The sequence below is a fragment of the Columba livia genome, chromosome 23 (genome assembly GCF_036013475.1).
Source record: "Columba livia isolate bColLiv1 breed racing homer chromosome 23, bColLiv1.pat.W.v2, whole genome shotgun sequence".
In the NCBI taxonomy this organism is placed as follows: Eukaryota; Metazoa; Chordata; class Aves; order Columbiformes; family Columbidae; genus Columba; species Columba livia.
This window is the reverse complement of record NC_088624.1, coordinates 4054259-4078782: the sequence shown is the minus strand read 5'-3', so window position 1 is coordinate 4078782 and position 24524 is coordinate 4054259. Positions and strand designations below refer to the sequence as shown.

The 24524-nt window shown below is 51.1% G+C and overlaps 3 protein-coding genes across 4 annotated transcripts; all 3 read right to left on the bottom strand.

Moving 5' to 3' along the window:
- Positions 1 to 508: 508 nt before the first annotated feature.
- RDM1 (RAD52 motif containing 1) lies at positions 509 to 7619 on the bottom strand. Of its 2 annotated transcripts, none has more exons than XM_065039797.1 (7): positions 7467 to 7619; positions 6515 to 6694; positions 6152 to 6274; positions 5542 to 5704; positions 4050 to 4148; positions 3455 to 3543; positions 509 to 1218 (listed from the first exon to the last, which is right to left on the bottom strand). In XM_065039797.1, exons 1-7 carry the CDS (start codon positions 7572 to 7574, stop codon positions 1114 to 1116), a joined length of 867 nt encoding a protein of 288 aa, XP_064895869.1. In that variant the 5' UTR covers positions 7575 to 7619; the 3' UTR covers positions 509 to 1113. The 2 variants fall into 2 exon arrangements, with proteins under 2 accessions (XP_064895869.1, XP_021151194.2); XM_021295519.2 differs by lacking the exon at positions 7467 to 7619 and adding an exon at positions 6997 to 7263.
- Positions 7620 to 9069: 1450 nt separating this feature from the next.
- Positions 9070 to 13887, bottom strand: GH1 (growth hormone 1). Its single transcript, XM_065039790.1, has 5 exons — positions 13700 to 13887; positions 12427 to 12590; positions 11858 to 11971; positions 11383 to 11544; positions 9070 to 9367 (listed from the first exon to the last, which is right to left on the bottom strand). The coding sequence occupies exons 1-5, from the start codon at positions 13707 to 13709 to the stop codon at positions 9167 to 9169; spliced, it is 651 nt and encodes a 216-aa protein (XP_064895862.1). The 5' UTR covers positions 13710 to 13887; the 3' UTR covers positions 9070 to 9166.
- Positions 13888 to 16124: 2237 nt separating this feature from the next.
- Positions 16125 to 22623, bottom strand: CD79B (CD79b molecule). The gene is made up of 6 exons (XM_065039789.1): positions 22457 to 22623; positions 20590 to 20643; positions 19493 to 19804; positions 18626 to 18744; positions 18208 to 18249; positions 16125 to 17852 (listed from the first exon to the last, which is right to left on the bottom strand). The coding sequence occupies exons 1-6, from the start codon at positions 22521 to 22523 to the stop codon at positions 17754 to 17756; spliced, it is 693 nt and encodes a 230-aa protein (XP_064895861.1). The 5' UTR covers positions 22524 to 22623; the 3' UTR covers positions 16125 to 17753.
- Positions 22624 to 24524: the final 1901 nt, after the last annotated feature.

Genomic DNA, 24524 nt, shown 5'->3' with positions numbered 1-24524 from the left:
GGGAGTGGAGCATCTCCTGTGTGAGGAAAGGCTGAGGGAGCTGGGGCTCTGGAGACTGTGGTAGAGGATTCACTGCAGCCCACGATGGACGCTCCCTCCCTTCAGCATCCCCCTTGTGAAACGCAGCATCTTGCTTCCCACTTCCTTTTCTCTAAATTCAGTGTCCAGCCACCGGACCTTGTTTCACTTTCACCTTCCCAGTTAAAAATCTCACCCAGCATCAGGCATCTCCTGCTGGAGCAAATCACCCCCTTTTGTCTCTTTTTTCTTAAATCAAACAGCCCACATTCCTCTCATTTCACAAGGAATCTTGGAACCATTGCTGTGGCTCTTCCTTGAGCTCTCCTATTTTTCAATCACCTTTTTTTCCAAAAGTCAAAAAATCTGAGCAGGGCTTCATTATCAAATAAGCATTTGTCCCCCCACCCCCATACCACCATGACTTGGGGAGCCTGATGCCCTTTCCCATTGCTTGTGCTGCCTCCGAGATTCATTCATCACACAAGAGTTACAAAATTTTACTTAATTTAATAAAAAAAACTTGTTAAAAAGAATGTTTGCTTTACATCGTGACATCCCAATGACTTGTTGCTGATGTTGAACCCATGCAGCTCATGTGGCGCAACACATTCTTACAAGACTTAAGCTTATTTCTTTAAAATAAATCTCACTTTGAGAAATGATCTTTTTCTGTGTCAGCGCCACAGCTACTCCTGCTGGTAAAAGAACTCATCCGCCGTCTCCAGCTTTCTCCTCCGCATCACAGCGAACCTGAACTGTAGGTTCTTGCAGGGATGGCTCCTTCCTTTGATTCTTCTACAAGTTTTATATGCATCTGTTATGCTGTCTAAATAATAATGGTGCAGCCAAGCTGGCTTCCATATATAGCTGACCTGGATAAGTTGACAGGAAAACACCTCCTCTCCAAAACCAGCATACATTTTTGGGCTTAATTTTAGTAACACCGGGTTTACTGCCCATTTCTTTTGTTGCTACGTATTTGGAGAAAAAGAAAACATTGGATATGACGCACATGTCATTTCACAGCGTTGGGTTTTCATTGCTAATCAAGCACCGCGGAACTTTTGGAAACGACGTGAAGACGGAGCTGAACTAATTAGGTGGCATCTCCAGGCTAGAGAGCTCGTCATCAAAACTGAGATCAGACAAAACCTCCTCTTCTTCAAAGTCAAACTGTTCCAAGGACAATTCATTGACCTGTGAATAGAAATCAGGAGTAAACTTCTTTCTCTACATCATATTTTAGCTTCTTGCCTCTGCACCTGGAAACAAGATATTTTTATAGCGTACAAGAGACCTGGAATTTACCAATTTGGGAGCTTTTTCATTTTGGAAAGAGTGACTGACATCACAAGGCAATGAACCAGAAGGACACCCAGCAGCTCTCCTCCCAGCACAGAATTCCTGTCTGTTCCTCGTCCCGTCAGCCTGGAAGGTGCCTCGTGGACAGAGAGCGTGGAATTACCTCCCACACAGCATCACAAGGGAAGCGGGACGGCAGGGGAGGGGAGGGATGAGTCTCGTGGTGAAACCGAGGTTTGAGAAGCTGCAGGCTTTCTGTTTGACTTTGCTGCTCACTTCTCTTGTGGTCATTGCATGTCGGGTCAGGTTTAAAAGAATCACAGAATCCCAGAGTGTCAGGGGTTGGAAGGGCCCTGGAAAGCTCATCCAGTGCAATCCCCCCATGGAGCAGGAACACCCAGATGAGGTTACACAGGAAGGTGTCCAGGCGGGTTGGAATGTCTGCACAGAAGGAGACTCCACAACCCCCTGGGCAGCCTGGGCCAGGCTCTGCCACCCTCACCAGGAACAAGTTGCTTCTCATCTTTCAGTGGAACCTCCTGTGTTCCAGTTTGCACCCATTGCCCCTTGTCCTGTCACTGGTTGTCACCAGAAGAGCCTGGCTCCATCCTCCTGACACTTCCCCTTTCCATATTGATCCCCAGGAATGAGTCCCCCCTCAGTCTCCTCTTGTCCAGCTCCAGAGCCCCAGCTCCCTCAGCCTTTCCTCACACGGGAGATGCTCCACTCCCTCCAGCATCTTGGTGGCTGCGCTGGACTCTCTGCAGCAGTTCCCTGTCCTGCTGGAACTGAGGGGCCACAACTGGACACAAGATTCCAGGTGTGGTCTCCCCAGGGCAGAGCAGAGGGGCAGGAGAACCTCTCTGACCTACTGACCACCCCCTTCTAACCCACCCCAGGTACCATTGGCTTCCTGGCCACAAGGGCCCAGTGCTGGCTCATGGTCACCCTGCTGTCCCCAGGACCCCCGGGTCCCTTTCCCCTACGCTGCTCTCTAACAGGTCAGATAGAAGGGGCTGTATAGAGGAAAACACACAGAACAAACCAGCAGGAATTCCAAGTTCTCAGCTGCTAAAAAAAAAATAAATCTGATGGGCATTAATTACTTCACGCACCAAAATACTCCCATTTTACTGCTGCTCTTTGGTAAGAATGGAAGATCTGCCCATGGACACCAGGTGACTCAGCGTCATCGCACGGAATAACGTGTCATGAGGTTCCTTACACAGTTCCTCCAGGAGCCAGATGCTGCGCAGCCCTGATGCATCATGCACTCAGAATACCACCAGACTGGTGATTAACCCTGTAAACAGCAGCGCTTTCAAACTGAGATGAAAATCCTCTGCTCAGCACCTCCTGCATGCAAAAGCTGGGATGCAAAACTCATTTCATTGAACACGATGAAAGTTTTGCTATTGTACCTGGGTATTGTTGTTCAGTCCACAATCACCTGCAGGGATTTCATCAAAGGTTTCACTTCATCAAAGCTTTTAACAACCATTCCCTCTGGGTAAGGTTAAATTTGTGAGGTGCATTTCTAGATAGGAAGTTTGATTTATTTAAGAACTTATTTTCAAAAGCATTTTCTTTAACCTGCTCTGACTTTACCAGGATTTCACTCTCACAGGTTTTATAAAGAACAGCCCTGGCCACTGTCACACTTGTCAACCTGCACCATAGCAGTCCTGTACCCAAACTGCCCACTTTCCTGTGCTAAAATACACATACATTTCTGCACAAAGATACCCAAAAAAGTAGTTTTAACACCTTAGCGTGCCGTACAATTCCCAGACATAATACAGCGTGTTTCAAAGATGGACCAAACACGTTCCAATTACACAAAAGTTTACAAACGGTTTAATGAGTCATCAAGTCTTAGTAACCTTTTTATAAATGTTCCCTCCCCCTGCTGTATGGACTGTAAGAGTTTAATTCATGGGTGGTTTGATATAGTGATTTCAAATTGGGTCCATCTTTGTGAAACACCCTGTACTCCCTGGGATTTCACTCGAGGCAATTAATCGCTGCAGAAAAGGAGGGTGTCAGATTCTATAACAGTTAGAAGCTCGATTTCCAATCTCTAGATGTGACATTAGATCCTGTGCCAAAGCTAAATATCCACTGGTTTTACCTGGACAAGCCCCTTCAGTTCCTCTTCTGTTAAGGAGTCTGTGAGCTCCTCTTGCGTGGAATTATACTCCACGGCCACTTTCCCATTCTCTGAAACAGAACAAACAACCAGCAACACTGTTAATTACTACTGTGTGTACTGACAATAAACCAACCCTAAGCTCCAGATGTGATAAATGGAGATAATAGCCCCAAGGATGCAACGCTGGACACAACAGTGAGGGCACCTGGTCCTTGGAACCAGGACAGGAACGTGTAAAGTGCTGCAATTCAGTTCACGTTCCCCCTGGAATCAGAATGTCCCCAGATCCCTGTTCGGCTGCACACTGAGGGTTAAAAAGTTCTCCCTGCCAGCGTTTACACTCTTGGAATTTGGAGTTGCAATGACTTATTTATCATTAAAAAAATATCTGATCTGCTGTTGGATTTTCCTTTCACTCGCATAGCTCATGGGCTGGAGCCACTCTGTTAATCATAACAGACACAAGTTTAATTTTGCTCAATGCCCCCCCAAGCCTTAATTAATCCCAAGAAAGGTTCAATTATCATGAAAGTTATATTGTTACCCCAACATTTAATACATAAATAGGCCTTACCTAAGACTACAAGGAGTATCTTCTGAAAGGCGTTAGACAAAGCCCTCCCAGCTGCAATTTTCTGAACTCTTCTTGTGGCTGTGAGAAACTCCAGAGGATCTGAGCACAGAAAGCGGCATGTTAGTGAGATGACACTTCACATATAGAATCATGGAATGGTTTGGGACGGAAGGTACATTAAAGCTCCCCCAGTGCCAGCCCTGCCATGAGCAGGGACATGCTCAGAGCCCCGTCCAGCCTGGCCTGGGATGTCTCCAGGGATGGTTCATCCACCACCTCTCTGGCCAACCTGGGCCAGGCTCTCACAACAGAATCCCAGGATGTCAGGGGTTGGAAGGGACCTGGAAAGCTCATCCAGTGCAATCCCCCCATGGAGCAGGAACACCCAGATGAGGTTACACAGGAAGGTGTCCAGGCGGGTTGGAATGTCTGCAGAGAAGGAGACTCCACAACCCCCTGGGCAGCCTGGGCCAGGCTCTGCCACCCTCACCAGGAACAAGTTGCTTCTCAAATTTAAATGGAACCTCCTGTGTTGCAGTTTGAACTCATTGCCCCTTGTCCTGTCACTGGTTGTCACCGAGAAGAGCCTGGCTCCATCCTCCTGACACTCCACCTTTCCATATTGATCCTCATGAATGAGTCACCCCTGTTTCCCCTTTTCCAAGCTCAAGAGCCCCAGCTCCCTCAGCCTCAGGGGCAACAGGCCTTCCTCACCCTCAGGGGCAACAATTCCTTCCTCATGTCCAGCCTGAATCTCCCTCCTTTAGTTTCAAACCATCACCTCTTGTCCTATCACAACAGGCCCTGCTCAAAAGTCTGTCCCCATCTTTCTGATCGTCCCCTTTTAAGCACAGAAAGGCCGCACTAAGGTCTCCCCGCAGCTTCTCTTCTCAGCTGAACACCCCAGCTCTCTCAGCCTGTCCCCCAGCAGAGCTGTTCCAGCCTCGGATCATTCCTGTGGCTCCTCTGGCCCCTCTCCAGCAGCTCCATGTGTGTCCTGTGCTGAGGACCCAGAGCTGCAGGTGGGATCTCACCGCACCAGCTGCATCGCGCTTGCAAACGTAACCAGCCGCAGCCTGGAGGATCCGATCAGAGCGCTGCTTGTGTTTTGGAGTTGCTGGCAGCGCCTCACAGGGGCATTGTGTGCCAACCCAGGGCAGCACACGATCCTCAGCTGTGCCAGGGCAGCGCTGAGCCCGCGGGCACCGCAGACACAGCGTGAAAATCACACGGCGTGTTCACACCCAGAACAGCTGCTGTTGGGAATAAACAATGCTGCAAGTGATAGGGAGAGAACAGAGGGTAGGAAAGCGATACTGGTGCGAAGCAGGGATGGAAGAGGCATGCTCAGGATCCCTCGCTGCATTGCACAGCAGCTCACAAGGCCTCACAGGGATCCTTGCCCCAAGCTAAATCCTTTATCAGACACTCAAACGGTGCAAACACAAGATTCGCCAGTGTCAAGAGACCTCCAGCTGCACCCAAAACGCACCTTCACCGTTTTCTACATGGGCCTCGCCGAGAGCAACTCCCCTGGTGCGTATGCCATGGTTGGGCAGCGTCACCTCCACGGCACACAGGTATTTCACCGATCTCTTCTGCAATGTCTCTCCCAGCTCCTCATTCTCACCATCAAAGCCAGATACATTCTGCAGCTGTTGGGAAGACCACAGATGATTAATTCTGATTAAATAGGAAGGGGATGTCATGACCACTCAGGTGCACTGGATTGCACAGACCTTTTCCACCCAGCTGTGACTCCAAGGCAGTAGCACATGGTGGAGGCAGAGCAGCGATTTTTACTGTTTTGACCCTATTTTAAAAATACCTCATAGTCCCCATCCTCTGGGCATCTCGGTCATCTCAGACACTTCCAGCACACAATTACTGTCAAGCCCTGGCGCTGCTTTAATCAAACCCTAGCCAGTGCCCTCACCCATAGCAAATCTCTCCCCACGCTTTCAAAATACCCCAATTTGTGGTCCAAAACGCAGCTCCTGTAGCCGCCAATTATTTGCTGATTTGAGGACAGTTCTTATCCGACCAACCGCTCTAATTAAGAAGAGGATGAGGATGACGGACGAATACAAAGTGTCCCTCACCGTGATGATGCGGCTGGACCAACCGTTAAAGCCAAGGTAGTGGTTGGCCAACTCCTGGCACTTGTTGCTGTTGAGAGCAAGGACTTGTTGCTGAAACCCCTTCTGCTTGGTGCAAACACAAACCTGTCCAGGGGAGAACTGTGGTTAGCCAGGCTTCTGAGATACATCAAGTATTTTTTACCCAGGATCATGAAAATTACTCCAGAGGAGCGATGCTGCGATTTCCCTGCTTAAACGCCACCTGGGAGCCAGCAGCGTGTGGGATGCTCCCATGGTAGCAACACCCGGCCACACATTAGGGAACTTTTTGCATAGGAAGCATCAAGAATTATTTAATGTGATTCCCTAGGGCTGTTTGCTCACCTTCAGGGGAGATTTCTGGAACAACCTTTGCCCGTTGCAGGCACGTTGGGCTCTGCTGGCATCTCCGGCAGAATAAAACTTGATGATGGCGTAATAGCCGGGCCCGGCCACGGCCGCGTTCCTGCGCGCCCGCACCGAGTACAGCGGCCCGAATTTGGAAAACGCCAAAAATAGGGAATGCTGAGAATAAAACAAAAGAAAAACAAGGTTATTTTCAAACATCTGCGGGTGTTCCAGCGGTTGAGAAAGAGCGACGGAGAGAGGACTACTCGCAGGAACTAATCGCCTGTAAAACGAGGGAAGGCTTTAGTATAGTTTAATGGAAATAAGCCCTGGATGAAGCCGTGAGGATGGAGAAGAGCCTCTCTCTTGCAAAATAAGCTCAACCTGGCCTTGAGGACGTCTCATCTCCATTATCACCCTCTCTCTCATCACGAGTAGAGCAAAGATGTGGGATTTTCTGTCCTCCCCATTATCCTCACCCTAAACCATCTCGCTTTCTGCCATCCCGCTTTGCGTGGGCGAAGCTTCCAGTGAAACATTAACACAACACTTCGCTGAAAAACAGGGGTTTTTTTCCCCTTTTTTTTTCTCTTCCACTTTGCCCTGGTCTCTTTGTAGTTTTGTCGTGTGGATGATAAAACCAGCTGTGGCACAAGGGCTGAAATCACCCCCAAAACCCCTCAGGGTTGCACCCAGCACGCCTCGGAGACAAACTAAAAAAATCATTAAAATAATAAACAAAAATAAGGGAGGGGGGTTAAAAATATGTTATTAGCACCCAGGTGAAGCCATCAGTACAGATAGGGGGGCTGGGGACTCAGCTCCAGAGCGGGATCGTAGAGATCCAGGTCCCGGCTCCCCAGCCCGGGGTATCCCGGTCCCCGTTCCCCGGCCCCGGGCGGGGGTCCTGGGCCCCGCTCCCCAGGCCCAGCCCGAGGCTTCTCCTCACCTCCAGGCCCGGCTCCGGCTCTAGCCCCCAGACCAGCAGAGTGCGGTCCCTCCCCGCGGGCACACGGAACTCCAGCAGCTCCGCCATGCTGGGAGAACCGCCCGCCATCCCGCCCCGCCTGCCGGCCCGCCCCGGCCCGCCTGCCGGCCCGCCTGCCGGCCCGCCCCGGCTGACAGGGACCGGGCCGCAGTATGGGGTGTGAGGGGAAAAGGCCCCCAAATCCACCCTCCAACCGCAAATCCACTCTCAAGTCCCCAAATCCACATCCCCCAGCCACAAATCTCAAACCTAAACGTACCCCCCTGCCACAAATCCACAACCCCCAGTTGCAAATCTGACCCAAATGTAGCCCCTCCAGCCCCAAATTCCACCCCAAATCCAGCCCCTCCAGACCTAAATCTGCCCCAAATCCAGCCCCTCGAGCCCTAAATCCGCCCCAAACCCACCCCTTCCAGCCCCATATCTGTGACCCCTAGTCCAGTCCCAAATCCGTCCAAAGCCCACAACTCTCAGCCCCAAATCTGTCCCAAATATACCCCTTCCAGCCCCAAACCCAGCCTGAAATCCAGCCCTAAATCTGCCTCAAATCCACCCCTTCCAGCCCCATATCTGTGATCCCTGGTCCCAAATCTGTCCAAAATCCCCACCCTCCAGCCCCAAATCCACTCTCAAGTCCCCAAATTCACATCCCCCAGCCACAAATCCCAAATCTAAAAGTAGCCCCCCAGCCCCAAATCCACAACCCCCAGTTGCAAATCTGACCCGTAACCCCCAGTCGCAAATCTGACCCACATGTAGCCCCTCCAACACCAAATCTGCAACCCTCAGCCCCAAATCCACCCCCTCCAGCCCCATATCTATGACCCCCAGCCCCAAATCCACTCCAAATCCACCCCCTCCAGCCCCATATCCACGATCCCTAGTCCCAAATCCATCCAAAATCCACAGGTCTCAGCCTCAAATCTGCCCCAAATATACCCCTTCCAGCCCCAAATCCAGCCCTAAGTCTGCCCCAGCCCGTGACCCCTGGTCCCAAATCTGTCCAAAATCCGCAACCCCCAGCCCCAAATCCCCATCCTCCAGCCCCAAATCCACTCTCAAGTCCCCAAATCCACATTCTCCAGCCACAAATCCCAAATCTAAATGTGCCCCCAGCCACAAATCCACAACCCCCAGTTGCAAATCTGCCTCAAATGTAGCCCCTCCAGCCCAAAATCCAGACTCCAAGCCCAAATCCACCCCAAATCCAACCCTCAGCCCCATATTTGTGACATCCAGTCCCAAATCCACCCTAATTCCCCCTCCTCCAGCCCTGAATTCACCCCGTCCAGCCCCAAATCTGCAACTCCCAGGCCCAAATCAGCCTCAAATCCATGAACCCCAGTCCCAAATCTGCCCCTTCTAGCCCCAAATCCACAACCACCAGTCCCAAATCCACCCCACCCAGCCCCATATCCACAACCTGCAGTCCCAAATCCACCACAAATCCACCCCCCAACCCCAAATCCACAACTCTGAGCCCCAAATCCACCCCGGCAACAGCTTGTCCCTCCTGTCCCCCATAATGTCCTGTCCCCACAGCCCCCCAAAACCCAGAGCCCCGTCAGTAGGTAGCAGGTTTATTCTCCAATTTTCTTTACAAGGAGCAGGGCATCCATGGCCAATGAAGGGCCGGGGTGGTCGGGGACCCGTCCCCTCTGTCAAACGGTGCAGTTTCCCTCTCCGTAGCGCCGGCACTTCATCACCTTTAGGTAGGTCTCCACCTTGTGCAGGTCCTTCTTGAAGCAGGCGAGCAAGCCGTAATTCTTCATCAGCGCATCCTCGTTGCGCAGGTGGATGTCAAATTTGTCGTAGGTGGGTTTGAGGATCTGGGGACCCCGTGGGCTCCGGTCCTCCAGCTCCTACGAGAGGATGGAGAGAGGTTGGGGATGAGCAGCCTCCAAGGAACATGTTACCAGGGCTGCCATCTAGTTTTAGAGATTGGGGTTTTCCCCACCTTTAATTGCTTTTCAAAGGTACTTTTGAGTTTACGTCTATACAGGAATCATCGAGTTATTATGGCTGGAAGAGACACTCAAGATCATCAAGCCCGCCCATTAACTGCCACTAAACCACGTCCCTTAGAACCACATCTCCGCATCTTTTAAACCCATTGCCGGAGTTGCCATCTAGTTTTAGAGGAGATTGGGGTTTTCCCCACCTTTAATTGCTTTTCAAAGGTACTTTTGAGTTTACGTTTATGCAGGAATCATCAAGTTATTATGTCTGGAAGAGAGACTCAAGATCATCAAGTCCACCCATTAACCGGCACTAAACCACGTCCCTAAGAGCCACATCTACGCGTATTTTAAACCCGTTGCTGGAGCTGCCATCTAGTTTTAGAGGAGATTGAGGTTTTCCCCACCTTTAATTGCTTTTCAAAGGTACTTTTGAGTTTATGTCTATGCAGGAATCATTTTGGCTGGAAGAGACACTCAAGATCACCAAGTCCAACCATTAACTGGCACTAAACCACATCCTTAAAACCACATCTCCACATCTTTTAAACCCATTGCCAGAGCTGCCATCTAGTTTTAGAGGAGATTGGGGTTTTTCCCCACCTTTAATTGCTTTTCAAAGGTACTTTTGAGTTTACGTCTATGCAGGAATCATTGAGTTATTATGGCTGGAAGAGACACTCAAGATCATCAAGTCCAACTATTAACCGACACTAAACCACATCCCTAAGAACTGCATCTCCTCATCTTTTAAACCCCTCCAGGGATGGGTAATTATGCAGCATATATTGCTGCCAGTGAGAAGGGAGCTGGCACAAGGCTGCAGGGGGGGCGGAGTGTGTCTTTGGGGGTCTTAAAATAGGGCAAAAATGTGCAGGGTCTCTCTGTATCTACTCTGGCCAAGGAGAGGGGGAACGGTGCGATTAATTCTCTTTCTCCCACTTTCCCAGAGAACAAAGCTCTAACCCAGACCCAAGCTGCGTGCATCTGGAGCTGAGAGATCCGCAATCTGCCACCATCCTTTGCTCACCAGCTGGCACAGTAAACAGGACGCTTTTGGTTAAGAAAATAGTGTAATAAATGGGTGAAATGTGATTATTCATCTCGTTTCTGTGTACTGCTTCCCAAGCACATTTCAAATGGAAAGCAAAATCTGGAAATGGTCCTGACATGTACCTACTTAGTCCAGCTGAAGTGCCAGACAGAAGAGCTCTGTTTAGTCTCAGAGCCCAACTTTCGGAATTATTGAGCTGTTAGAAGATATAAATAATTGTCCAGACTCATTGCTCATAGATACAGGTCTCAGAGCTCCAACTACATGATGCTGGCAGATGGACTTAGTTATAGAGGACGCATAACTGAAAAGGGATTTCGTTTAAAATAACAAAGGAAAAATTAAGAGCGACCCTTGACGAAGATCTTGCTGCAGCTCTCAGCTGCCTGGGTGCTGCAAGAGAGAAATATCAGAGCATAGGCTTCCATTTGTACACAGACTTATATGTGTTATTCTTATAAAATGCTGTGAGCCCTTGCAGCCAGGTTGCAAACTTCTTAAAATATACTCCACGTTAAAGTATTTGCACAAAGATGCAGCCGAACATCCTTATGTTGCTGTTTGTACAGCAGCTTTAATTCATTGAGTATTGTTTGGTGCTGGGCTTAAAAACACTTTGGGTCTGGCCTACTGTGATCTTCCTGGTCATTACACCAGTGCTATGAACATTCGTGATGTGTTTTCTTACACTCCCCAGTGACATATGTGCAATGGGGGTTGTCATGATCTCATCATTTTAAGATAATCAAAGGCCTTTGGTCTTCAGAGGAGATTTCTCATGGTCTTTGGAAGACCCTGATAGCTGAGTGCCCTGTGTCTAGGAGATCACCGGTATTTTATAGTCGTGCTACATCCTGCAACTTACCCTCATCAGAGCTTGGATTCCTTCTTCTAGGTCCTTTAGTTTCTCATACACTCTGTCTGAGGTCCCAAAAACCAGGTTGTTTGTGAACACCTTGCTTAGGTATTGCACCGGGCTCAGCCAGGACTGGATGAGAACCAGCGAAAACCGAAGCAGCTCCATGTCCTAAAATTAAGAAAAGAAGAAAGTTACTTTCTCCCTCCAAATAGCCTGGAGGTGACCCAGAGATGTGCCACCGCTCTTCCAGCTTCAGCAGATACAGGCAAGTTTGCAAGCTGGGAGCCACCCAACCATCTATCCTATGCAGGTAACAGTTTTACAGTCTAAGAAGACTCTTTCTTTCTTTATATAGGGCTTAAATAGTGAAAAGGCAGAGCAAGAATGACACCTGAGGAAGCAAAGAAGTGCTCAGAGGTGGAAACCCTCTGTTGTGTAAGGCAGCACAGCCGGGCTCTTCAAACAGGGGGAGAGAACTTACCGATTTCTGCTGGGCATCATCCTTCCCCGTGGGCGCAGGGATGGTTTCTGAGTAACAAAATGCCTGAGAGTTTTTATTGGTGTGTCGCTGGTCCTCTGGAATATAGGTGCGTTCCTGTGGAGACATCACAAATACTCTCAGATCTGCTGCCCGTGTACAGCAAAAAGACCACAGACACTTTCCCAAGCTGTCCTGAATAGTTAATTTTTGCAAGAAATTAATGTGAGACATAAGGTGTCTCTGCACGGGGTTGGCAGGGAGGAGCGGGAGTCCACTTGTGTGCACAGTAGCAACTGAACCTAACATTCTTCCTCTTGCTAAGCCAAGGTGCTAAGCTGGACCCACACTTGGGTTGGGTTTGCCCAAGGAGCAGATGTGTGCAGGGTCAGAGAGCTGTGAGGTGGTGCCATCCTATTGATACCCTTTCCCCTCAGCAAGAGCTGATGGAGAAGACACTAAGAGTTGAAAAGTCTCCGTTTGTAGGAAGCTCTGGTGGGTGGGAAGCCATGGTGCAGTCCTGAAACCCTCAAGCTAATGTGGAGGAGCTGCCCGGAGGCCACAACACTTACGAACTCTTTGTACGTCTCGGCAGCCAGGAGGTGAAGGTGCTGAGCCCTCAGCACGGCGTTGGCAAACAGGTTGGAGAGGGGCATGGCCGGGAAGGTGGCGGCTTCTTGGGGCCACTGCAGCCCCAGGGCCACCACGGCGATGAAGAGAGGAGAAAACCACGACCCTGCGTCAAAGCGGAGAGGAAAGGTGTTCGCGACCCTTGGGGACTGTGCTGAGGACAGAGGTGGCACCTGGGAGCTGACTCCCAGCCTCTTCTGACCTTCCTGAACATCTCGTTTGATTCCACAAAGTCAAATAAAACCATGTCACCTTTGACTAGACGTGTCCTCAAGGCCCATACTGTTCTAAGCAACATCTTCCTGGCTGAAGGGTCATTGTTCCTCAATGAAAACTAGAGTGTGTCACAGTGGTTTTCCCTAAAATACTCATGTTTTTCCGAAGGCCTTGCCCTCATGAGGAGAGCATGGTGCCCTTTTCATTGCGTGAGCAAGCAGGGGATGGTGAGGACCAGGTGAGCTCCCACCAGTACCTCATGTTGGCCTTGGTCTACACCATGCTGCTGGTGTGAAACCAGCTGTCTGGGATGAGGGATGATAGAATCAGAGATTCATAGAATCATTTTGGTTGGAAAAGACCTCTAAGATCACCCAGTCCAAACGTTAACCCAACACTGCCAAGTCCACCACTAAAAAATGTCCCTAAGAACCCCATCTGACGTTACCTGTGCTGTGATCAGCTGCTTTTTTCTCTCTGGGACACACCTGTAGAATTCGGTGATCTTTGTCAAGTCTAAAGGTTTTCAGCCTGTGACATCTAACTCACACAACTGTCCATCTGCGCTCGGAGACCACAAAGTTAATCTCAGAGCAACACCTTTCAGTGGAGGAATGCCATGGAGCCTGTAGGACATCATCCTGATTCCTGCCTTAAGCTCTGAATATGAGTTTTAATATCCCTGCCAACATTTTTGTTAATAATAACTATTATAATTGTAGCTTGACCTTATTCTTTATGTTCTCCACCCTCTCCTTGCCCAGTTTTGGTTAAAGACTGCCTAAGATAATTGATGAATTAAAGTCAGTCTGTACGGAACGGTATTATTTCTCATTGATTTCATTGATTTATAAATTGTTGTGTTTTAATTTAGGGCTGAGTTTAATTTGGTGCTGAGTGTGCATAACCCACCGCAGCAGCACCCCATCCTCATCTCCCATCACCCTACATGTGCAGCCTCACTGACAACCCTTTAAAAACCGAAATAAAGAGAAGTACCTGGAGCCATTTCTGCCCGGTGCGTTGCTCAGGTGTTGCTTGACGGGGAATGTTTCCTCCTTTCATCTCGGCTGAGCCACCCCTTATATAGGAAGGGGTCTGTTTAAAATGTATATATGTGTTCATGATTACAACAACATCTCTGTATCTTCTCCGTGCATAAATGCACGAGTGTTCGCAATGGTGCTACCTAATTGTAGTCATTTATACATAGATGGAAAGGTTGGGGAGGTTGTTTGCTTGAGGTTGAAATAGGTGTTGAATGATTTCACCATATTCTGCTGTTTATTACAAATAAAGGTTTTATCATCATTGGAAGACCTGTCCCAAATCAGGGACAGGAATTTGCCACAGGGGATCAAAAATCCACCTGATCGTTCCTCCTGTCTCTACAGCCTTGTCCCAGTTAACGGGGCTGACTGCCCAGTTCGGGAGAATTTGGGGATGTTTTCCCCTTTATTGTTAGTGGGGATAAAGCTGGATGTTGTCAGATGAATCCCATTTTTCCAGTTAATTTATTTCATGCTATCAACACTTCTTAAGTTCAGTAAATAGCTTTGGTGAGCTGGTTTGCCAGAGGTGTGACCAAGAGCTTGTGGTTGTTTGGGCACCAGCTTGACCGGTGCGAATCCAGATGCCAGCGCGCTGGGAGGTTTGTCACGTCCTCAGCTGGGAAGGAGGTAGAGGAGATGGGGAAGAGATGATAGAGTCATTGAATCATTTTGGTTGGAAAGGACCTTTAAGATCATCGAGTCCAACTGTTCCCCCACCCCAGCACTGCCTCATGTCCTGAGAACCTCATGTCCGTCTGTCCAGCCCTCCAGGGATGGTGACTCCAGCACTGCCCTGGGCAGCCTGTTCCAATGCCCCACAGCCCTTTGGGGAAGAAATTATCCCCAAGATCCAACCTCAGCCTCCCCTGACGCAACTTGAAGCCATTTCCTCTGCTCCTGGCGCTTGTTCCTCTATTTTTGACACAACGATGGGGACGAGCAGGGGTCACAGCGCTCCCATCCCTGCTGTTGAGCAAAACAAGGCAGAACCTGCAATGGGCAACCCCAGGAGGGTCTTAAAGGATTTTTGCTCCCCGTGAGGCACTGATCGCCCCAAACCACCCTGTTTTGGCCCTTCGTCCAGGGTTTGGGGACTATTTCCTGATCAGGGGGGGTGGTTTGGCACACCGGGCACTGGGTTTACGGTGCCCCTGTGGCTCCGGTTTCTGTGAAGCAGCATCATCCCCAGGTCAGCTGGAGCAGAGGGTGCAAGAACTGGTTAATAAACACGCCGTGAAGAGCGTGATCTGTTCCGAGAAGCACCCGGGTGTTTGCACATGGTGCTGTCACCGAATAAATGTCAGACCCTAGAGAAAAGGGAACAGTGGGTCCTGCAGCTATCAGGTATCCCGTCACCCAATAGCCAGCAACACCTGGGTGTGTTTTTCTGCTCCACATTGTGTTTAAATATGTCAATATTTGTCTGAGATGAGCAGAGCAGCCCAGCACATGTTCTGCTGCCTGATAATGATGATGCTCAGGAGCTGCAGATTGGTACAGCCCCTTGCACCCGCGTCCTGCCCATCGCTTGCTGCCTCTCTAGCTCTATTACTCAAAACATGGTGCTAAATGAACATTTTCTTTATGTTGCAGCCAAGCATGGAGATACCAGGATGATCCAGACATGGAGAACTGGTTTGTCCCCGATCATCTCGGGGCATTAAATGAGGCAGAAGCGCCATGGGGAAGGCAGAGCGTGACAATTACAGTTGCATAAGCAGCTCTCAAATATCAGCCTGGCGTGTTTCTAGCTCTCAAATGCCTGCGTTTGCCACCCAAAACAGCATCTCCCAAAGCAGCGTGACACTGTGTAATTTCCAATTTCCTTTTCTATTTTATTTTTGAAAGAGGAAAAATAACCAACCCAAAACTCAGTTCTCTTCAGGGTGGTCCCGGGTCCACCCGCCTCACCCTGAGCATCACCAGCAGCATCCAAACAAGTGAAGCAACTTTCTTGGAGCAGAGAAGGCTCTGGGGAGACCTTATTGTGGCCTTTCTGCACTTAAAAGAAAGATTGCATTTAAAATAAAACACCAGCACTACAGAAATACTCATTTGCTTCTGGCGTTTTAAACTAAGCCCAAACTCGAGGCTAAAGGGGTGGCTGAGCGGCACTGGGGTGGCTGAAACTGCTTTTGACATCGGTGGCTTCCTCTCCAGGTGCAAACAGCGGATTCTCCTCTTTTTCATGTTATTCAGTTAAGTCAGTTGTGCAAGTTGTTTGCATGGAGCTGAGAGAGCGGTTGGGAACTGGGAAGGCCAGAAAATTTGCCTTCCTCTTCCATTCTATAACTGAAACCAAGGGGTGGTGGGATGAGCTCTGCTGGTCCTAAAATTGGGGCAAATGCGGAAACCGCCAACAGCCTGTTCACTTCTCTCACTGTGAATACCCCTTTAATCAATCAATGTAATAAACAAAACATGTTTAGGTAACATTTATATACATATGCATGCAACTAACTTGTGATATATTTATTTAACTAGTAAAACATCAACCTTAAAATGCTGGGTTTTGTGCTGTTTAGATTGAATTCCATTTTATGCTATTTAGAATCAATCCCAGTTTTCCATGAAGGGTGGCTTAGTGGTAAACAAGAGCTATCCCTGCTTGAAAATGCCCGTTTCCTCATGATTTTACCCTCCCTTTTCTGCCGGCAGTTTCGGGAACGGAGCGGTCGTGTTTTCCTCTCCTCGGGGATTAAAATGTCACAAGCCATAGGGGTGCAGGAGCTTTTGTAGGGGACAAACCCGCCTCTCCAGACCCCCCCGAGGCCCATCACCCACCCAGCTGCTGCCACCACGCCAAGATAGTTTTTATTAACAAAACCAATTAGCGCCGCCCTGTTCCTCTCCAGATGTTTCTTAGTTTCTCTCACAAGACCAGATGTAACTGGGAGCGGAGCTGCTGGCACAGGGCCCTGTTCTCCTGCTTCGGTTCCATGGGCTTTGTCTCTCATCCCAAGCTGACGTCTCGGGACCGTGGAGGTCCATCCCCCCGCACGTGTTGAGTGAGAGCTTCCAGGAGAGCCCCAAAGCTGCTCTTGGCTTTATATCCCTTATATCTTTACATCCCTGCCTGCTTTTGGGGCCCTGATGAGGTGAAGTTTGGGTTCTAGCTAAGCTAGACCCAGGAAAAGCTGCTCCTTATTCCCAGGGCATCCCACCATCTCTGGCATCAGGGTTGTTGGAGACCCTTGGACCAGGTGCGGTAGGATGGAGCAGGAGGTGAATTTACCCATGACCTTTATTAGGACTTCAAAAAGAAGTTGGATGTTTGTGTCCCACAATTTACATCTTTCCCGTAGGTTCTGAGATTGCATGTGTCCTTTACCACGGGGATGTCCTGGTGACATGGGAAAACTCTTGTCTGGAGAAGAGCAAGATTTGAGAAAGACCTTCTGGGTAAGAGCTGTCTCCCCAGATTTTCTGTAGTCTTTGGGGAGAAAGAAAGGATTTTGGAGGTTCCTTCATCTCAGACAACAGCCAGTTGGGCATAGACACATCCATGGCTTTAGAGCTGGGCAGTGACCCCACGTCTTCTTCTCATAACACCCCCATGGTGCTGCTCACCTTGGCTCCTCTGCCAGGGCTGCAGGGGGGTCTCACAGCTCAGGAGGGTCCCTGCAGTGTGGACACTGCCCAAGCCTGGTCCTCTCCGTCCCAGGGATGGAGGGGCTGGTGGAGCCCCACCACCCACTCTGGTACTTCCATGGCATTAACCATGCGGGAGCTCAGTGCCGTGATGTAGGGCTGGGCTTTGGGGGCAGTTTGCTATTGGGGGGGGTCTGTAGGTGGCTCCTAATTTCTACATAGGCTTTAGGGGTTCGTCAGCAGGAGCTGTGGTGGGCACAGCCTGGACACGGCAAAGCGAGCACCCAAGGGCAGCAGGACCTGAGCTCTGTGCGATGCGGCTGGAGGTGGTTTGCAGCCCAGGATCCAGGTGTCCATCAGAGCTGTGGTCCAGGGCAGGGTGCTGGCAGGGTGGTAGGCGCAGGACCCCCTCACTCCTCGCCCGGGTGCTCCCCGACTGTCCACTTGGCCTTCACGTCCCGGAAAGGAGTGATGTCTTCGTAGGTGGCCATCTGCTCCACCGCCAGGCCCTGCGCCAAGAAGAAGGATGTTGAGACATGGCGGGGGGACACCATGGTTTTGGCCACAGCCCATCTCCCCTTGGTGTCCCCAAGTGGGGACCCATCTCTAGGTTGTTCCCCCAGAGACTGAGGCAGGTTGTGAGAGGGGAGAAGATGGGGATGGGTGGCTGGATGTGCTCAGAGCTTGGCTCAGTTTTATGAGCAGCTCCCCATGGCTGATGTGCCAGAACTTGGGAGGAAGATGCTCCTATGTGCCCTCAAGGGCTGGTGGTGCTGAGCAGACACCCAGCAAGGCCACAACCTGTTTTTTCAAGGGTCAGGTTGATATTATATAGAGCTACTTCTACAATTAATGCAGCAGTACCTCATAGGTGTGCTCCTCCTCCGGCCTTTCCTTGCCGTCACCCTATGGAGAGGAAAGTCACAGGTTGAGTGTCACCAAAACCAACTGGCATCTTCCATCCCATGCATAGATGAGGTTCTCAGGGACATGAGTCAGTGCCAGGGTTGGGTTAACGGTTGGACTGGGTGATCCTGAGGGTCTTTTCCAACCAAAAATCATTCTATGACACCCTGTCCCCAGCCTTGTCTCCCCAGGCCATGTCCCACCACTCCCCCAGGCAAAGCCAGGCATCCCACACACCCCAGTTTAGATGCTAATTTCCCAGTTTCACAAGCCACGCTCCCAGGTAACAGCTCCAAACCCAGTGCCTGCCTGTAGTCATCCCTGGTAGTGTCCTGCCCCTGGGGACACCCCTACTGCCAGAGGTGCCATCACTTACTTTATCTAGGAAGATGAGCACGGGGACACTGATGAAGATGACCAGGAGGATGGACTGGATGATGATGATGGCGTCTTTCAGGGTGTTCCTGTTCTGGATCTGCTGGATGTTGCTGTAACCTGAGAACAGCAGCACAGGGAGAGCCCCGAGTCCCACCTCTGTGTCAGGCTCCCGGGAACGGGGACGAGCTCAGCATGGCCACAGGCTGGTGTGTCAGCAGAGCAGATGGGGGGACGTGAGAGGAAGAGAGGAAATGGCCTCAAGTTGCACCAGGGGAGGTTGAGGTTGGATCCGGGGAACAATTTCTTCCCCAAAGGGCTGTGGGGCATTGGAACAGGCTGCCCAGGGCAGTGCTGGAGTCACCATCCCTGGAGGGTTGGACAGATGGAGATGAGGTTCTCAAGACATGGGGTAGTGCTGGGGTGGGGAAACGGTTGGACTCCTTGATCTTGGGGGTCTTTCCCAACCAAAATGATTCTATGATTCTATGACATGGTTGACATGTCCTCCCCCTTGGAAAAGACCAGAGCATCGCAAACTACCCCCTGGCATCAGGGACCAGCTCTGGGATGAGACACCTTGGGCAGGACCCACCACTGGCCAGGAGCTGGATAAATCTGATTTATTAAGGGGATGCAGCCCCTGGGATGTGTTTCTACAGAATGGATGTGCCAGGGCAAACCAGGGGGGTTATCCTGACAACGAGCCAAGGAACCTCTGTGGTGCCACGGAGCATCTACAGCTGTATCTGAAGGGGTCCCACCAGCATGGTGGTGCACAGGAGCATGATGCGGGGTTCATAGGAAGGGGGAAAGGGTGAGAGAAGGAGAACGAGCATCTCCTGGGGTGGACAGAACTCCCACTCACCCACAACTCTCAGCTCTGTCCCGCACCCGTGTGGCTGCTGCTTCTCCACCGTGAGGTTCTTGCTGTCGCACACGTAGATGCCGTTGTCCTTGTAGCTGATCCTGAAGATGGTGAAGTTGATGAAGCTGGGTTTCCTCTCGACATGGTAGTGGGAGGTGTTGTGGTCCAGTTCAAGGATTTCATCACTGTCCTTCACCGTTTTGTACCACTGCATGCTCTGGGGCTCCTGGGTGTAGCAGATGAAGTGGACGGGCATGTTCTTCTTGGCCACCACGTAGCGTAGATGCTGATGGACCATGGGACATTCGCCACCTGCCAGGGGACAAGGGCAGTCATATCAGCAAGGACCTGGTGCCCGGGGAGTGTCAGAAAAACAGCTGCTCCCACGAGAACCCCTCTGGCATCTCCCAAATCAAGAGCTTTTTGTTTTCATGGATTACACTGCTTTTTGAGCGTTCAGCTTTGTTTTTGTGAATCGTCATCATCTGGGGGTAGAAATCAGAGACTTTTGGGGAAAACACGCTTTTAATGGGAATTCCAGTTTTCTGTGGGAATGGCTGCACTGGAATAATATTTTGCTGCTCCCACCCCTCTCTGTGCACATCTCATTAGTCCTAGCTCCAAAATTACACCCTGAATGGACACACACCAGGAAGTCTTCACTAGCACAGACCCATTGTCCCAGCTGGCATCTCCCACACTGCCATATTTTTTGCATTTTGTTGTATTTTGTATTTTTGCCCATGTTTTGGGTCTCAAAGTTCGTGTTTAATACCCCATGTGTGGGAATGTCACGAGCGCCATGTGCCTGAGTCCAGACCCTGGTCCCTAGCAACATCCCCCTCATGCAACGTGCTGTGCAAATGCAGAAGAAAAACCACCTTAGGAAAGACAAAGCAGGTCCAGTTTGCAGAGGGAGAGCAAAGCATAGGGCTGGGAAATGCCGGGGACAAGGTCACAGCCTGGGAATTGCCTCTGTGATGGGGAAGGGTGGTGGGTGGTGGGACATCTTCTGCTCTTCACGGTGCAGCCAGTGGGGAAGGGAGGGACCCTGGGGACACATGTAGGGACGGAGCCCAGTGGGTCTGAGCTGTTACCTGTGCTGTTACCCGTGCTGTTCCCAGCAATGGTCATGTTGGCCGAGATCCCACCTGCAAGACAGGAGAAGGTCCATAAGAGAGCAACCAAGAGCTCATGTAGGACAAGTCCATGTCCTACACGTGCCATGGGTCCTTTGTGCCCACTCCATGTGGGATGAAGCCCTTGGCAGCATCAACCAGAGCCCCACTCAGAGGACAAAGAGCAGCGGAGTTTTGGGTGTAAACCCATCTATTTCCATCCCATTTCCTGAATTTCCTTGAAGCTGCTTTCTGGTTGACGTCTCAGCAAAACCTGCCTTTGCTACGAACCTCCTCCCAGGCTCTGACCTTTCAGAAAGGCTCCAGACAGACTCAAATCTCTTCATTGACACTCTCAATTCACTGAATCAAACAGAAACACTTTCCCTGATGGGGTTTCCCTGGGCTCAGAGCCCTGTGATGTCCTGGGGGACTCTCAGACCATGCAGCCCCCTGGGACAAGGGCTGGATGGAGCCACAGGCCCTGTCATGCAGTGCAGGAAGTGGGGTGAGGCAGCGACCCCCCGGCACCCATGGGTGCTCCGGTGCCTCGGTTCCTCTTGCCGCAGCTGGGCAGGAAGCCCCAGCCCTGTTTACCTCATCGCTTCAGTGCCCAGCGAATCTTCACCAAACCCCACCGCGGGGAAGCTGGCACGGGGGCGGGGGCTGCACTACCTCCCAGCAGCTGCAAAACTCACCCCCCAGCATAAGGAAGGTTCAATTTTGAGCCAGCGATGTGTCTGTGTGGCCAAGAAGGCCAATGGTACATGGGGTGTGTGAGGAAGAGTGTGGCCAGTAGGTCAAGGGAGGTTGAACCCCCTTTGCTATACCCTGGTGAGGTCACATCTGCAGAACTGGGTCCAGTGCTGGGTTCCCCAGTTTAAGAAGGACAAAGAATTACTGAAGAGGGACCAGTGAGGGCTACAAAGATGCTGAAGTGTCTGGAGCATCTTTGTGATGAAGAAAGGCTGAGAGAAGATCTGTTCAACCTGGAGAAGAGAAGCTGAGAGGCATCTTATTGATGTTCATAAATATCTCCATGGTGACCACCACGAGAGCCAGGATGAAACCCTGCAACCTCAAATCCGTGCTGGACTTGCGTGGCCACCCAAGAGAAGCTCTTTAAATGTCCTTTCCCCCACAGGCACAATTGTCCCCAGATGAGGGTGGGATCTGTTGCAGGTTTTTGTGGGTGTCCCTGCACCAAGCAAGAGGGGTTGGAAGGGGACGGGAGTTGTGTCCTGGGTTCAGCTGCTGCTTCTCCACAGGGGTGCAAAGGGGAACAGCACAGGGGTGTGCACACAGATCCCCCAAATCACCCCCAAAGCCTTTTCCCACCCATTTCTCTCACTCCTTGGCACTGAAACCCTATAGAGCAAAGGGACGTGGCTTGGCCGTGGCCTCAGCAATGTGCTCGCCCTGTCCTCAGGCATCCGAGAGCAATACATGGTAAGAAACCCAAAATGACACAAAACCCAACTCTTCTTCCTTGGCACTTGCAACCAGTCTGCACCCACTCAGCACCGGGGGTGCAGAAATCTCCTGTGCTGGGGGGTGAGATGGTTGCATCCCATCTCTGCACCCCAACGGGATGAAAAACCCAAAATCAACCCAAAACCTGAGGTACACACCAAGCCCCAGGCCCCGGTGGGTCCCCCCTGACTCTACTGCACCCTAGGATGCTTCACTGCACGAAACAGGACTGAGAATAGTTATTGCAAGAAATCAATTAAAACTAAATGATTTGAAGCCGGCGCTGGGTGAAGCCCCTTACACCGCTCAAGGTGCATCGGTTGGGTGGATGTTTCCTTGCTCTCAAACTCGAAAACCCGTGTTTCATACCTACCTGTGACCAGAGCCATCAGCCAGAGGTTCGCCTGGAGCAACCAGAGCGTCCTGCAGAAATCAGCCATTGTTCATCGCAAACGGCAGGGAAATGTCCAGTTTCTGCTAAAAAACACGGTGGCAGTGCTGACTGGCTCAGCCTCCGTACCTAAAAATGGCAAAGCTGCTGCTACATGAGGCGGCCCCTTTCCTGCTCATGTAAATCCTCCTCCGTGGGGACTTTCCCCTCGGGGCTGGTTTTGAATGTGTCACAGACGCTGGGGTGGATTGGTGCCTGCGCCCTGGGCACCATCCAGCCGCGTGTCCCCAGGCTCTACTTGTCATGGTGGAGCTGGACATGACCGCTGTGGGCCCGCACCAGAGCTGGAGATGAAACTATCTGAAAGGAGGTTGTGTTGTGGAGGGTGTTGGGCTCTGCTCCCCAGGAACAAGCGCCAGGAGCAGAGGAAACGGCCTCAAGTTGCGCCAGGGGAGGTTGAGGTTGGATGTGGGGAACAATTTCTTCCCCAAAGGGCTGTGGGGCATTGGAACAGGCTGCCCAGGGCAGTGCTGGAGTCACCATCCCTGGAGGGTTGGACAGACAGACATGAGGTTGTCAGGACATGGGCAGTGCCAGGGGTGGGGAATGGTTGGACTCGATCTTGAGGGTCTCTTCCAACCAAAACAATTCCACCATTCTATGAGTCCATCTGCAAAGCACTCAGTGATGCAGAACCTGTGCTGAGCACAAGGGATGTCCCCAGGGAGACAGCGTCTAGAAGAGAGAGGTGGCCAAAACAAGGTGTCCCCTCCCTGGGTGCCAGCCATGGCCACTCCACACCCCTTTGCCATGACAAAGACCCTTCTCCATGAGTCCTTTGGACACAGCCAAAGCACAACGTGGCACCCTGATGCAAGATCTGTCCTCCTCTGCTCTGAGGCAATAATTCAGTTTCCCTCCATGCCGTGTTTTACCGGACACGGACGAGCACTGAACTGTAACTCCATGTGAAAAACACTTTTAGGTACTTTTGCCCATTGTGCTGGTCCCCAGAGCCTGGGTTTCTCTGCCCCAGGGCCTCCCCAAACCCTCACCTTCTGCAGGTTTGGTGGTATTTTGGTGGTTCTGAGCATCCGGCAGCTGCTGGGAACCAGCCTAAGCCTTGCCTGAGGGGATATGAAGCAAGAAAGAGGAGAAATAAAGGTTTCCAGAGAAACACTCACCCCAGCAGGGAAAAAGAGATGATGGGAGAGTTGTCTTCTCCTGGTAGAGGAGGCAGGTTGTGCTGTACACTGGAGCTGCCAAGTCCCTGTGGCCGTCACCCTGGTCTTGCTGCGACATCCCAGCAAGGCAGAAATGATGGGCGATGCCCATGTACGTGGTTTGTCGAGCCCTGGGTTTGGAGACAGGAGCTGTGACGAGCCAGGCAGGGGTGCTGGAGGTGCCTGGGGTTTCCCTGTGGGGCAAACCTGGGAGCAGGGCACAAACTAACGATGTTTTGCAGAGACATTGGCCAAATGACCCCACTGTGCTGCCTGCAGGCACCTGGGCATCTTCAAACAGGCACAGGCCTGGTCCCGAGGGGCTCGGTCTCACCTTGAAGTCCCCTGTATCTGTAGTACCAAGTGATAAGGGATGTAGGGAGACCTGATGGTCTCACAGGGAGCATCCCCTGTTCCCATGTCCCTTCCCCTGGGCCACGCCATGTCTCACGGGCAGAGCAGAGCAGCTGTTCCCTTCCCCACCCCATCCCTATTCATCAGGGCTTGGGTTTCTCCGCTGTCCTTTCCTCTGCTGCAGGAGGACAGGGATGGTGGCTCTTGCCTCCTCCTCCTTGCCACCCCTTACCTGCGTGGGAACCACGAGGCTCAACTTGAACTACGCCAGTACTGGGACAAGCTGTTCCAGCAAGAGAAAACAAGTCAGTGAGGCCATGCCCTGGTCCTCAGGGACATCAGCAGGTCCCAGAGGTGACTCCTCTTCCAGCCACATGTTGACATAGAAACCACCTTTGCTCACTGCTGCCTTGTCCCTGTGATGCTGAGCTGCTCCTGCGGGGCTGGTTTGACATGGACCTGCTGGAGAAGGG